The sequence below is a fragment of the Adiantum capillus-veneris genome, chromosome 11 (genome assembly GCF_014529385.1).
Source record: "Adiantum capillus-veneris isolate H3 chromosome 11, ASM1452938v2, whole genome shotgun sequence".
NCBI classification, from domain to species: Eukaryota; Viridiplantae; Streptophyta; class Polypodiopsida; order Polypodiales; family Pteridaceae; genus Adiantum; species Adiantum capillus-veneris.
Window position 1 is genome coordinate 61132812 of NC_140941.1, and position 14359 is coordinate 61147170.

The 14359-nt window shown below is 41.4% G+C and overlaps 1 protein-coding gene across 1 annotated transcript in view; it reads left to right on the top strand.

Moving 5' to 3' along the window:
• Window positions 1–3891, top strand: part of LOC147447313 (RNA-binding (RRM/RBD/RNP motifs) family protein) — a 73273-nt gene extending 69382 nt beyond the window's left edge. Inside the window, exons 4-7 of the mRNA XM_086523154.1 lie at window positions 2292–2381; window positions 2455–2585; window positions 3279–3440; window positions 3538–3891. Of these exons, the coding sequence (XP_086379280.1) occupies window positions 2292–2381; window positions 2455–2585; window positions 3279–3440; window positions 3538–3555 (401 nt within the window). The 3' untranslated portion in view covers window positions 3556–3891. The remainder of the gene's footprint in view (window positions 1–2291; window positions 2382–2454; window positions 2586–3278; window positions 3441–3537) is intronic.
• Window positions 3892–14359: the final 10468 nt, after the last annotated feature.

The window sequence follows — 14359 nt, forward strand, 5'->3', positions numbered from 1 at the left end:
ATATGATTAGTTTTCAGTTTGGCAAAATAGTCATGGTCAATAACAGTGCCATGACATAGGACTTGACAAAAAGAGCTTTGGATGCAGAAGCACTGCAACAATACATTTCCTTCTCTCGGAGTTTCTACAACTACCCCGGGTTTTATTTAAAGAGGGAGGGAATGTCGCGATCGTGACTATGTTAACAACAATATATCTACTCCTAGTTGCAGATACGCGAAGTGCCATGCCAAGGACGCCCTGCGCTTGGATGGTCACACCCCTTCGCCCAAGAGACGTGCCTCTTCGCCCAATGGTTGTTGCTCTTCGCCGAAAGGATGTGTCTTTACGTCTAAAGTCGCGTCTCTTCACCATGAGACGTGTCTTTTTTCATTTATGTCTCTTCGTCTCCTATATAAGGAGCCTATTGTACGCAGTTTTAAAATCATTCAATCAATCAAACACAGAGTCTTTCTTTGAGTTCAGTTCAGTTTCTTAAGTCTTAATCATGAGTTTAAGTACTTAATAAAAGATTAGTACCTAGAATCTTCATAGAGGCAGTGTCTACTGAATTGGTTGGGTTTATGTTGGTTTTGCAGACGTAATCGAGGGCGATTACATTTCTTTCAAGAGGGGGGTATGTCACAAAGCGATGACGTGGCATGACCTAAAGGACAAACTCTGGACAGAAGGAGGTTAGAGCCTTGTTGAAAGATGCTGAGAAGTGCTACCAAGAGACTTGAAAATAAAGGCCAAGGATTTTAAAGTTGTTCCAACTTATGGGCTCCCGTCGGATGGGCCTAAAGGGACACTAGAGATTAAAATAAAACAAGCACCCTCAAATTGTGTGAGATGCTGATGTGGCAAAGCTGTACGGACATTTCGCGATTCACGCTGGCTGTTAACGTGGCACCTTTACGGATTTCCATGATTTGCGCTGGCAGCACTAGCGCTAGCTTTTGGAACCCAGATGCTTTTAGACTTGAAGCTTTTTATGTACACTGCTTTTGGAAGGCCCAGGGCCTGTAAATAAAGTGCAAGGGCCTCGCTCTCATGCAGATATGCTTGGGAGCATTGCTGATCGAGGACCCTCGGACATTGTACTTTGTGAAGCATTAATAATAAAGAAATATCGAAAGGGGCGCCAGTGTTGGGGCCAATCTCTCTGGGCGCGGAACTACTCCGTGCTGTGTCGTCTCTCTCAATTTGTTCAGTTCTTTCAGTTTGCTCTCGTGTGTTGTGGTAGATTCCCAACTTGGGGTGTCCCAAGTCTGTTACACTACCTCTCTTTGTTGTCTGGCTCTAGTCTCTTTACATTCATCATTCAAGCTATTTTGAGCAAAAATGCCACTTCTGTGTCTCGTGTACTACAAGAGTCATGAATGGCGTCCGTATTTCCTCTTTTAATGCTATGTACATCTTTGCTCGAAAGTTGCCCAGCGTTTCTTTTTGCAAGACCTTCCTCATATGTGCACATGGATCATTTTGTTTCATCTTTGAGTGACCCTGAGTTTTTTTTAACCGAGGTGTTCCACTTCTATGGTCAAGCAGGTCCCTTGTTTCGAAGCAAGCCCCTTGCTTGAAGCATTGTGACCTTGGCCTTCCGAAATTGTCCGTGAAGCATCAGATATGCCCTTCCAGACGGTCATTACCCCTATTAATTTCTGTACTCACCCATCTGATGTGACACATGAGAGAAAACCAGCATTAGGAATGTCATCCTTGGATGGTCAGATACCCGTACTAGATGCTCTAGTCATCTATCCAATGTGAGTGGTGACACATAAGTTGTATACATGGGGCCTAGTAGATATTCCCTGTTAGTAGTTACAGTGCTTTAGCCATCCATTTGGAATGATGTACCAAAACTATCTGTGTTCTAGGATGGCTCAAAGGGTATTCCATCTACAATGCTCTGTGTCACTTCCCTTTGTTGCATCTAGAATATCCACTTATTGTGGATCCACTATCAACGAACAGTTCAAATGCACATTCTTAAACAAAATTTTCATTAAGCTAGAACTGTACAGAAATAGCCACTTTAGTGACAAGCAGTCCCAAGATGGTGCTTTGCAAGTCCTAAAGAGTTTGAAGGGCAGGGTTTTTGTGTCTAGTCTTGAGGTGTAGGTGGCTATTTGGGAGCCCTTGTTTAGTTTTGCTGTATTTATGTTGCGAGTTATGGGTAAAAAAAAATTGACCACTCTCTCAAATAAGGCAAGCAAGTATCATTGCAAACACCAGTAACCAAGCATGATTGTTTACTGATTTTTAATAAAAGCATTTGTAAGTCCTACTGTTTTTGAGGTGTACAGGAGGCAAGAAACGCTCAGCTTATTACTATGATTTGTGGAACATCAAATACCTCAGGAAATTCAAGTGGGATAATCTTACAGAAGAGATTGGTATGCATCAAAAAGCTGGGCTGTCAAGACTGCTAGTACTTTAGATTCAAACATTGTGCAAGTATTGTTTCAGCCTACAGGAATGCTGTTCGAGAACAGAAACAAGCAGCTGATATTTCGGCTGCTAAACGGGAGCGAGATTTTTACTTGGCCAAAGTTGATCAATCCAAGGCTATATCGGCTATGGAGGAGAGAAAGACGAAGGTTGGTGCTTTGTTTTGCTTTGTACACGCTTGAGAAATGGAAGCTAGATGTAAACAGCATATTATTTGGGCTTCTTCTGAATTCCTCTAGCTTCATATGACTTACACGGTAAGGGCTCCAGGTACAAGTAAAGTGTGTAGTACTTTTTGGCCTGCTGAAGTATGGACTATGTGTTAGGGGATTTTTTTTTTGGCAAGTCGAGAATTATGATGAGAATTTGATGTGATTTGTCTCTCAACTCAAATCATCATTAGTTTTACAATGGTAGTTAAATGCTTTCTCTAGCTTCACTAAAAGAAAGAATGAAAAGTTTTCTTTCATGATTTTGGACTCTTCTGATATCAAAAAATAATACCTATAGTCATTCATGATGAAAATGTTTTCTTTCCATTCCTTTTGAGAAGATTTTATTTTAACTTGTTTTGTTGGGCGCTCAAATTTTTTTGTGCAAATAGTCAATTTGTAAAGAGTTTTGATTCACCAAAACAATATGCTTGAGAACAGATATGGAAGTACCATCTTGTTCTGTAAATGATGTCCATCACACAAGACAGTTATTCTTGGAAGGAATCGTGTGAAAATGATTCTTTAGCTTTGTATGTCAGGTCTTGCAAATGCACAATTGCAAATTTGAAAAACAGTTTGAAAGAATTTTTTGCTTTTTTAATGTTTTATTTATTTTCTTTGCTGCAGAAGCAAAAGTTTGATGATCCTCCTACTTCCCTAAGGGATAACAGTGAACCAGCACCATCTGTCGGAACATCAAAAATTGTGCGACACTTTTCACAAAAGAAGTCTGTTGCCGTTAGGGAAGATGGCGATGTCCCAAGGCTTTCTAAGGATGTCTTGGCAGCGGTACGTATCCCAGTATTACCTTGGGGATTATATACCTTCACCAGAAAGCTTGAAGAGTTTGAAAGAAGAAAACCTTATTGTATCTGTACATTTGCAGGTCTTGGGAAGGAGGTGATGTCTGTCAGACACTCTTTGGAAATCTTGGCTAATTCAGTTGTCTTGTCAAAATGGGCAGTGTAGGCAGGAAGTGTGGATCAAGCTTGTCTGATATTGATTCTCGTGTTAATCATTCTCTGGGATGGAGCGCTGAGGATCTTACACTCCTCTTAAGAGGATCAACACTCATCTGCTGTCGATTCTCATGTTAATCATTGTCTGCGATGGAGCACTGAGGATCTTACACAAAAATGTATAGATTAAGGAAAGCTACTCAATTTTGTTGGGTGTATGGACTTGCATCCTCTTGTTTTCATTGAACAACTCTTGAATAACAGGTCTTGAGTTCAACTCTCCTCGTCGGATAGATTTTTAAGGTCTCTTGGGATAGTTTCCTACGATGTTAAAATTCTCTTCTTCTTCTTCTTCTTCTGCCTTTTGTATGAAGAGCCAAGTTGATGCTGTTGAAAATAGCTTCCTATATATTCTGCTTAATTTTTGCAACTAGGCTTAATAATATTTCTGTTTTTGCGTCGTGCTTTTTGGTAGATTTCCTCGTGCATGTTATCAGTTCGATGGCAAAATGGGTGTTTCTATCTGAAGAAAAGTGTCAATGCTTTCATCATATTACCATCAATGTGCACATTTTTAAGCCCAATATTATTCACTTCTATGTTTCTCATGAGGCACCGCCTAAACTTGTCATTTGCATACCATTGTAGGATACCATCTTTAAACAACCCTTGTGTATCCATAAAGTCCATAAAAAGACCTTAAAACATGAGAAAAAGACCCCAAGAGAGATACCGAGATTGGAGATAAATTTGGGCTAGCAACAGTGTAAACCCTAACCTTGGAGCTCTACATTTTGTAGTTTGATGACACCATTGCATCAGGCTCCAAGTGCAATCAAGGGTGTATGTAACCTTTGAATTAGAATAGTCAAGCACACCGAAGAATATTTGTTGCACATCAAATGTTTTCTCCCATACAAACGTCTAAGGGTAGTTAACCCGCTTAAACAAAATAATCAAGCAAACCAAATATTTCTTGCTACATAGCTTTTTTTCAACCAGACCTTTGCACGTGCCCAAAGAAGCATTCACCTTCACATCCATGCCAAACATAATGATGCATGCACCAAAGATCTAGTTGTTCAAAACTTTTCACACGTGATCATAGATTTATCCTTAGTTCTTAAATTAAAAACTGAAATGAAACTATAGTAACATATGCAATGGATTGCTTGATGGTGTATATTGAGTACTTAGAGCCATAGAAGTGATATCCAGCTCTTGTGTTGCATGGATAGATTTCTTTCCTAGCCATATAGGAATACGACAATGAGAAACACCTCATGAAATTTACCACGTCGATGCCACCTCGTGGTGGACACCAACCTTTCAAGCAATAGAATAATTTGCAGTTGGAGCGTACTTGAAAAGAACAAGACAAACTTGCAAATGCATGCATAGTCCATTGGTCCCGAAGGCCTAGGAGTTGAAGCACTAGTATTCTATCTTGCAAGCATCAAGAACCAGGAATTAGAATAAATAGCTCCATCTCATATCAACAAAAATCCTATAAATCTACACATTCAAAACCAATGAACAAGAATAGCATTGTAGACATTAGCAAGCTGAAAATACTTGTGTATGCCTCTTACCACACTAAAAACTATTACATGTGGCTAAGGATTGCCTCATCAAATGATACATTTAGCACATAATACATGGTCCGACCTTTGCTTCACTAGACATCTTGTGTTTCCAAGAGAGATGCAATATACCGCTTTGGATGATATATGAGTATTTGTAACTATGAAGAAAAAATGTTAAGATGGGGCTAGTAGGTAGTTTACTTTTGGTTCACTAATGCTTCACTTGAGAAAACATTGAGCTCACTCTTGACAATTAGTTCATTCATAGCTTACTTGGAGATCACACTGGGTTCACTAGCTCTCTTTAAATGGCATCATGCCCATCCCAGATGACACTTGAGGTATCAATTAGTCATGAGGATTGTGAAAACTAATGAGATGTATTAGGCCACCCTCACCCCCCCCCCCCCCCCCCCCCCCCCCCTTCCTCTCTGTGTGTGAATGTATTATGGTTATCTCCATATCTCCAAGATGAGCAAGGCTAAGGCCTCGTTTCCCCATGCAATCATGCGAGCAAAGCTGGCTACCCCTATGAGATAAGTGGCATTCATAAATAGCTTATGGGAGCGGGAGCTCCCATGAGATTGTTATCTCGGTTGGCCCTAGAGTCCTTCCGGCACTTGACAGCACATAAAGATACATTGTGTTGGTATGCACACATGGCAGCATGGTTTGAGCTACATGGTTTCTCCATGCAGAGCATCCCCCCCTTTCAGTATTCCTAGATGCACCCCTCTCTCTATGACACGGAGAGAGGTCACTAGACTTATACGACAGGATCTGTTTTAGTTGGATACATAGAGGACATGGATAAAACCTATACAAGAGCGGGGCACAAAGATAACTACATATAGAGAGCATTCTCTCTAGCTCATAGAGGATGGGTTCTTCTCTAGGCTTAGCTACATAAACACTCACTTCTCCCACGGATTTACAATGTGCTATTCGACATGTTTGGACATCATCACATCAGTTCCAGAGTGAGACTGGCCGATATCAAGGCATTTCAATTGAGGCCAAGTTGTGCCAGTTGAGTCAGAGAGAGCCAGAGATAGACCTTCACTATAAATGCCATTGTACAACGTACTATGAGATACATGGCCGCTTTCGCTGCCTCTTTAGAGAGGGTTTTGGGCCTCTATCTAGAATTATGAGATACCAGGATCAGTGATATCTTGGCCTCTATCTATTGGAGACTCAACGATATTGAGCAGGGTTACTGAGAGAGAGAGGCTCAGACACCGGGAGACACACCTAGAGATAGATTACAATGTTCTTCCTTCTAGAGATTGAGCAGAGATGAGACCAACCAAAGAGGAGGGATGCAGGTTACATCACTACCTAGGGGATACACTTAGTGGGGACGTCACTTGCGTGCAACCATATAATAAAAAACCCCTATCTACGGACCCTTTAGCACTAACCGAGCCCCCTATGTACAAATGATAAAGCCGTCATATACCCCTCTTTCTACGGTTTTTGTATAATCAACTAGACCCCCTCCGTAATATATATACGAGTTGTAGATATTGTCATTCTTTAAATTTCCGCAAGAGTTTCCTATGTATGACACTAAATCTTATCAAACTAGCATGCCTCCTATTCAGAATGATTCCAACAGAGGATTTAAGACTTCCAAAACCAAAAGACAAACTTAAACCTCTATATGGATAAATTGCCCCAAAAAAACTTGCTTAACTTATCAAATGCATTAAACCATAATGCTTCATGCCACTTTCTATTTTTCAAAAGTACAGAACATGAGATGGACTAATCATGTTCACAATTCAAAGGGATACAAAACATTCTCTCTACTAAGACATCCAACGGATTAAACTACAAAAAAATTGTCCTCTTCTTAGTCTCGCCTTGCATCCCATGATTTGACACACTCATGGTACATCCAAACTTAACTTAGAGTGGTTGTCATCTTCTCTATATGCACTCCTCTTTAGCTTTCTTCATACAATAGCAACTTCTTTTTACATGTAGCTCTACTGTGTAGTCCTTTCTCCTCATACACCACAAAGACCATCTCCCCATTCCCCTCTCTGCCTATGTTCATAGTGCCTTGAGAACAGCTAGTTGAACAGATTTCTTCTCGGTTTCCTTCTCGTGCGTAATCCAAGCACCCTAGAGGGTTGGTTGCCCGTTGAGCTCCCCTCAACAGTGGCTTCCCTCGACCTTCACAGGAAGCTTTGGTTAGCTTCCCATAATTATTCCCACATTGTGAATTATGACAAAATCATGAGGTTCTGTGGGCGGGGTAGCTAGGTGGGTTGCCGGCCGCCGGTAACCCCCTGCCCCCAACAGCACCTAGCTAGGTGCACGGTGCCAAGCCTACAGAAGCTTATGATGTTGAAGACTATGGGAAAATCCCGGGGAAAGAGGGCTCCTTCCCAAAAGGAAAGCTGTCTAAAACTTCTTGTGCTTCTACTCCGGCTGTCTCCAATTGCCTCGAGCTTCATTCTTCTGCGCGCACAAGAGTGTGTGTGTGTGTTCTACACAAAGTACACCAGCAATTAGAAGTCCGTTGTTCTTGGCCATAACGGATGCTACCCCAACGTCCAATATGAAATCTTGTCTCACATTCAAGGCTGCTCATAAGCTTTTTGCATCTAGCATGGCAACTTGGTACCTCACTAGAGTAAACCATTGTATTGCTACACCTCCATTTCTCTTATTAGACTAGGCAACCATCTCCAAGTTTCACAAGGCATCGACAACCATACAATCACAAGCTCTTCAAACTTTGTTTGCCTTAGATTGCAACTTGAGGCAGCACCTCTTGTGATGTCAAAGAAATTTTCAAGTTCTGCGTCTCCTACAATACCACAAGAAGTTTTGGAGCAAATTCTCACAATAATTCTCACATTGTGACTTACCTCAACATCATGAGCTTCTGTGAGAGGGGCACCGCATACCTAGCTAGGTACGATTGGGGGCAGGGGACCGCCGGCCCGGTGGGGGGCCGGTGGTCCCCTGCCCCCAATCATACCTAGCTAGGTATGCGGAGCCTCTCAATCAAAAGCTCAGGATGTTATTTATTGTATGTCAAACACTGGAAAAGACTCCGTTTTCCTACATGAGAAAATTTCTAAATCTTCTTTTGTACCTCGTCACAGCAAGCCTCGCCATCCACAACTGGCTTCACAGCTCCAAGACTAGCTCTAGGGGTTGAGGCTAATATAATTCATACTAAGTGAGGGTGCTCCTTTGAACCTGAAAGGAAGATCTCCATGTCCAAAAAGCTTCACAAAATCACCAAGGTGATCGAGAGCCTTGAGCGGGGTCTTATCCTTGCATAGATTTGCAAGATCTGAGTGCAGGAATATCTCCATAGCTTGGAGCTCTCTCTCATAACCTGCCAAGCCTTGCAAACTCCCACCTTTAACTTCATCTATGGCAGCGACACAAGCACTACGGGACATGCCTTCTCTGAAATCAAGCAATCAAGCAGCAAACACTTTTATGACCTTGATGGGTATTGCGGACATCTCCAACACCAATAACAATATGCTTATATCCAATTGAAGAAAAAAATATTGCATAGTAACTTAAAAATTAGGTTTAGTAGTAGGATTTCTAATTGACTTTTAGCAAAAAAAATCCGTTTTGAAATAAGAATGAACCTTATAATAAAGAAAATCTTAAGATGAAGGATTTTCAAGATTTGAAGGGTCAAGAAAAAATTTGGTATTATTATAATCCCACCACAAATTTTTAAGGTTCTTAACTCTGAAGGTGAGAAAACCTACAAAACTTTGGAGCAATATCATCAATTTACCTCTAAAATCTCTCATATGTAGGTTTCTCAAGTTTTTTAAAAAGTCTTTTCTTAGCACGACATGGATATCATTGATAGATCTCTATTGTATCGCTAATAGATGTCAAGATGTCAATGTTGGAGAGAGAGGGTAGCCATTGGTTTGGCTAGCCACTAACGATTGAAACAATAACTTGAATCAAGGCTATAAGGGTCCATGCACATACAAGGAGTAGATGCGATACAATGTTTACCTTTATTCCTACGGTCATTGAGCTTGGTTTAGTTTGTATACTTCTCGCAAAGAAAGTTGGTATAACTGTTTGTGGAGTGGTGTTGATTACTTTTATTGCATATGTTTGGTGGACAATTGACATCACAAGAGATGATGCCACGAGTTGCAATCTAAGGCAAACAAAGTTGAGGAGCTTGTGATCGTAAGGTTGTTGATGCCTTGTGAAATTTTGAGATGGTTACCCACTCTAATAAGGAAAAATTGGAGGTGTAGCAATACAATGGTTTCTCTAGTGAGGCACGAAGTTGCCATGCTAGATGCAAAACACTTGTGAGCAGCCTTGAATGTGAGACAAGATTTCCTATTGGACGTTGGGGTAGCATCTGTTATGGCTAATAACGACGGACTTCTAATTACTGATGTACTTTGTGCAGAACACACACACACTCTTGTGCAGAGAGAGAGGAAAAGAGAGAGAGAGAGAGAGAGAGAGAGAGAGAGAGAGCAGTTGGGAGTGCAAGCCTAGCTCAAATATTGATGGCGGACCTTGTGGTAGGTGTTGTGATGAGCTTTGGGGTGGAGTGGCTTCTCCACAAGGTATTGATGCACGCATCAGCTCTTTCCCTACAAGATCACAAGCACTACCACACGCTCCACACTCTGCTTACATGCCTACAACCACAGCCAATGGCCTTTGAGATTTCGAGTCCACTTCCACTATTGGCCACCCAATGCTCCCCCTACTTGCACACGCATGTACTTTACAACCTCACACATAGTAAACCATAGCTAGGCTAAGGCTGCCTTGGCTCTTGATCTCAAGTGTTCCATTAGTTTATTATTTTCCTTAGCTTGAGTTTATTTCTACTTCCATTGTCACCATGTTGAGAAGTTTTCAAGATGTGTGTCTCTTACAGTACGTCGCCACATAGCAAGCCCCACCATCCACAACTGGCTTTAACAGCTCCAAGACTAGCTCCAGGGCTAAGGCTAATATAATTCATACTAGCGATGGTGCTCATTAGAACCTAAAAGAAAGATCTATATGTCCAAACATCTTCTCAAAGTAACCAAAGTGTCCAGAGCCTTGAGCAGACTCTAATCCTTGCAAAAATTTGCAAGATTTGAGTGCCCAAATCATGAGCCTGCAAGAATATCTCCATAGCTTGGAACTCTCTCTCATAACCTACCAAGCCTTGCAAATGCCCACCTTCAACTTCATTTATGGCATTGACACAACCACTATGGACCATGCCTTCTCTGAAATCAAGAAATCCGCAACAGACACTTTTATGTCCTTGATGGGTACTGCGGACATGTCCAACACCAATAACCATTTGTAAGTTCTTATATACGACTGAAGAAAAAAATATTTAGTACCTTCAAAACTTAGGTATAGTCGTAGGACTTCTAATTGAATTTTAGCAAAAAAATCCATTTTGAAGGGTCAAGAGCAAATTTGGGATTATTATAATCCCACCTACAAATTATGAGGTTCTTAAATTTGAAGGCGAGAAAACCTACAAAATTTGGAGCAATTTAGTGTGAAACCCTTCCAATATCATCAATTTATCTCTAAAATCTCTCATTTGTAAGTTTTTCAAAGTTTTTTAAAAAGTCTTTTCCCAGCACGACATGGATATCATTGATGGATCTCTATCGTATCGCTACTAGATGTCAAGATGTCAACGTTGGAGAGAGAGGGTAGCCATTGGTTTGGCTAGCCACTGACGATTGAAACGATAACTTGAATCAAGGCTATAAGGGTCCATGCACATACAAGGAGAAGATGCAATACAATGTTTACCTTTAATCCCATGGACATTGAGCTTGGTTTAGTTTGTATACTTCTTGCAAAGCAAGTTGGTATAACTGTTTTTGGAGTGGTGTTGGTTACTTTTATTGGCATATGCTTGGTGGACAATTGACATCACAAGAGGTGTTTCCTCAAGTTGCCATCTAAGGCAAACAAAGTTGAAGAGCTTGTGATTGTAAGGTTGTCGAAGCCTTGTGAAACTTTGAGATGGTTGCCTAGTATCTAAGAAGAAAAAACTAGAGGTGGAGCAATACAATGTTTTACTCTAGAGGTACCAAGTTTCCATGCTAGATGCAAAACGCTTAGCGGAAGCCTTGAATGTGAGACAAGATTTCATATTGGACATTGGGGTAGCATCGGTTATGGCTAAGGACAACAAGCTTCTAATTGTTGGTGTACTTTGTGCAGAACACACACACTCTTGTGCACAGAGAGAGAGAGAGAGAGAGAGAGAGAGAGAGAGAGAGAGAGATTGGGACTGCAAGCCTAGCTCAAATATTGATGGTGGATCTTGTGGTAGGCGTTGCGGTGAGCTTTGGGATGGAGAGGCTTCTCCAAAAGGTACTGTTGCATGCTTCAGCTCTTTCCCTACAAGATCACAAGCACTACCATGCACTTCACACTCTTTTTACATGCCTAAAGCCATGGCCTTTGAGATTTGAACCCCAACTTCCACTATTGGCCACCCAATGCTCCCCCTCCTTGCACATGCATGTACTTTACAACCTCACACGTAGTAAACCATAGGCCGCATTGGCCCTCAATCTCAAGTGTTCCGTTAGTTTATCCTTTTCCTTAGCCTGAGTTTATTTCTACTTCCCTATCCATCATGTTGAAAATTTTTCAAGATGTGTGTCTCCTACAATACGGCGTCACAAAGTGAGCCTCGCCATCCACAACTGGCTTTAACAGCTCCAAGACTAGCTCTAGGGTTGAGGCTAATATAACTCATAGTAGCGATGGTTCTCATTAGAACCGAAAAGAAATATCTCTATGTCCAAAAAGCTTCTCAAAGTCACCAAGGTGGTCCAAAGCCTCGAGCGGGCTCTTATCCTTGCAAAGATTTGCAAGATTTGAGTGCCCAAATCATGAGCCTACAAGAATATCTCCATAGCTTGGAGCTCTCTCTCATAACCTACCAAGCCTTGTAAACGCCCACCTTCAACTTCATCTATGGCGTCGACACAACCACTACGGACCATGCCTCCTCTGAAATCAAGCAATCGGTAGCACACACTTTTATGTCTTTGATGGGTGTTGCAAACATGTCCAACACCAATAACCATTTGTGAGTGCTTATATCCGATTGAAGAAAAAAAAATACTCTTGTGCAGAGAGAGAGGAAGAGAGAGAGAGAGAGAGAGAGAGAGAGAGAGAGAGAGAGAGAGAGAGAGAGAGAGAGAGAGAGAGAGAGAGAGAGAGAGAGAGAGAGAGAGAGAGAGAGAGAGAGAGAGAGAGAGAGAGCAGTTGGGACTGCAAGCCTAGCTCAAATATTGATGGCGGACCTTGTGGTAGGTGTTGTGATGAGCTTTGGGGTGGAGTGGCTTCTCCACAAGGTATTGATGCACACATCAACTCTTTCCCTACAAGATCACAAGCACTACCACACGCTCCACACTCTCCTTACATGCCTACAGCCAATGGCCTCTGAGATTTCGAGTCCACTTCCACTATTGGCCACCCAATGCTCCCCCTGCTTGCACACGCACGTACTTTACAACCTCACACATAGTAAACCATAGCTAGGCTATAGGCTGCCTTGGCTCTTGATCTTAAGTGTTCCGTTAGTTAATCATTTTCCTTAGCTTGAGTTTATTTCTACTTCCATTGTCCACCGTGTTGAGAAGTTTTTAAGATGTGTGTCTCTTACAATACGTCGCCACATAGCAAGCCCCACCATCCACAACTGGCTTTAACAGCTCCAAGACTAGCTCCAGGGCTGAGGCTAATGTAATTCATAGTAGCAATGGTGCTCATTAGAACCTAAAAAAAAAGATCTGTATGTCCAAAGAGCCTTGAGTAGACTCTAATCCCTGCAAAGATTTGCAAGATTTGAGTGCCCAAATCATGAGCCTGCAAGAATATCTCCCTACCTTGGAACTCTCTCTCATAACCTACCAAGCCTTGCAAATGCCCACCTTCAACTTCATTTATGGCATTGACACAACCACTATGGACCATGCCTTCTCTGAAATCAAGAAATCCGCAATAGACACTTTTATGTCCTTGATGGGTACTGCGGACATGTTTGCAAGATTTGAGTGCCCAAATCATGAGCCTGCAAGAATATCTCCATACCTTGGAACTCTCTCTCATAACCTACCAAGCCTTGCAAATGCCCACCTTCAACTTCATTTATGGCATTGACACAACCACTATGGACCATGCCTTCTCTGAAATCAAGAAATCCGCAATAGACACTTTTATGTCCTTGATGGGTACTGCGGACATGCTTCTCAAAGTCACCAAGGTGATCCAGAGCCTTGAGTAGACTCTAATCCCTGCAAAGATTTGCAAGATTTGAGTGCCCAAATCATGAGCCTGCAAGAATATCTCCATACCTTGGAACTCTCTCTCATAACCTACCAAGCCTTGCAAATGCCCACCTTCAACTTCATTTATGGCATTGACACAACCACTATGGACCATGCCTTCTCTGAAATCAAGAAATCCGCAATAGACACTTTTATGTCCTTGATGGGTACTGCGGACATGTTCAACACCAATAACCATATGTAAGTTCTTATATACGACTGAAGAAAAAATATTTCATAGTACCTTAAAAACTTAGGTTTAGTAGTAGGACTTCTAATTGAATTTTAGCAAAAAATCCGTTTTGAAATAATAAACCTTATAATAATAGAAATGTTAAGATGGAAGGGTTTTCAAGATTTGAAGGGTCAAGAGAAAATTTGGGATTCTTATAATCCCACCTACAATTATGAGGTTCTTAAATTTGAAGGCAAGAAAACCTACAACATTTGGAGCAATTTAGTGTAAAACCCTTCCAATATCATCAATTTAGCTCTAAAATCTCTCATATGTAGGTTTTTCAATGTGTTTTAAAAAGTCTTTTCCCAGCAGGACATGGATATCGTTGATGGATATTTATCGTATCGCTACTAGATGTCAAGATGTCAACTTTGGCGAGAGAGGGTAGCCATTGGTTTGGCTAGCCACTGATGATTGAAACGATAACTTGAATCAAGGCTGTAAGGGTCCATGCACATACAAGGAGAAGATGCAATACAATGTTTACCTTTATTCCCATGGCCATTGAGCTTGGTTTAGTTTGTATACTTCTTGCAAAGCAAGTTGGTATAACTGTTTTTGGAGTGGTCTTGGT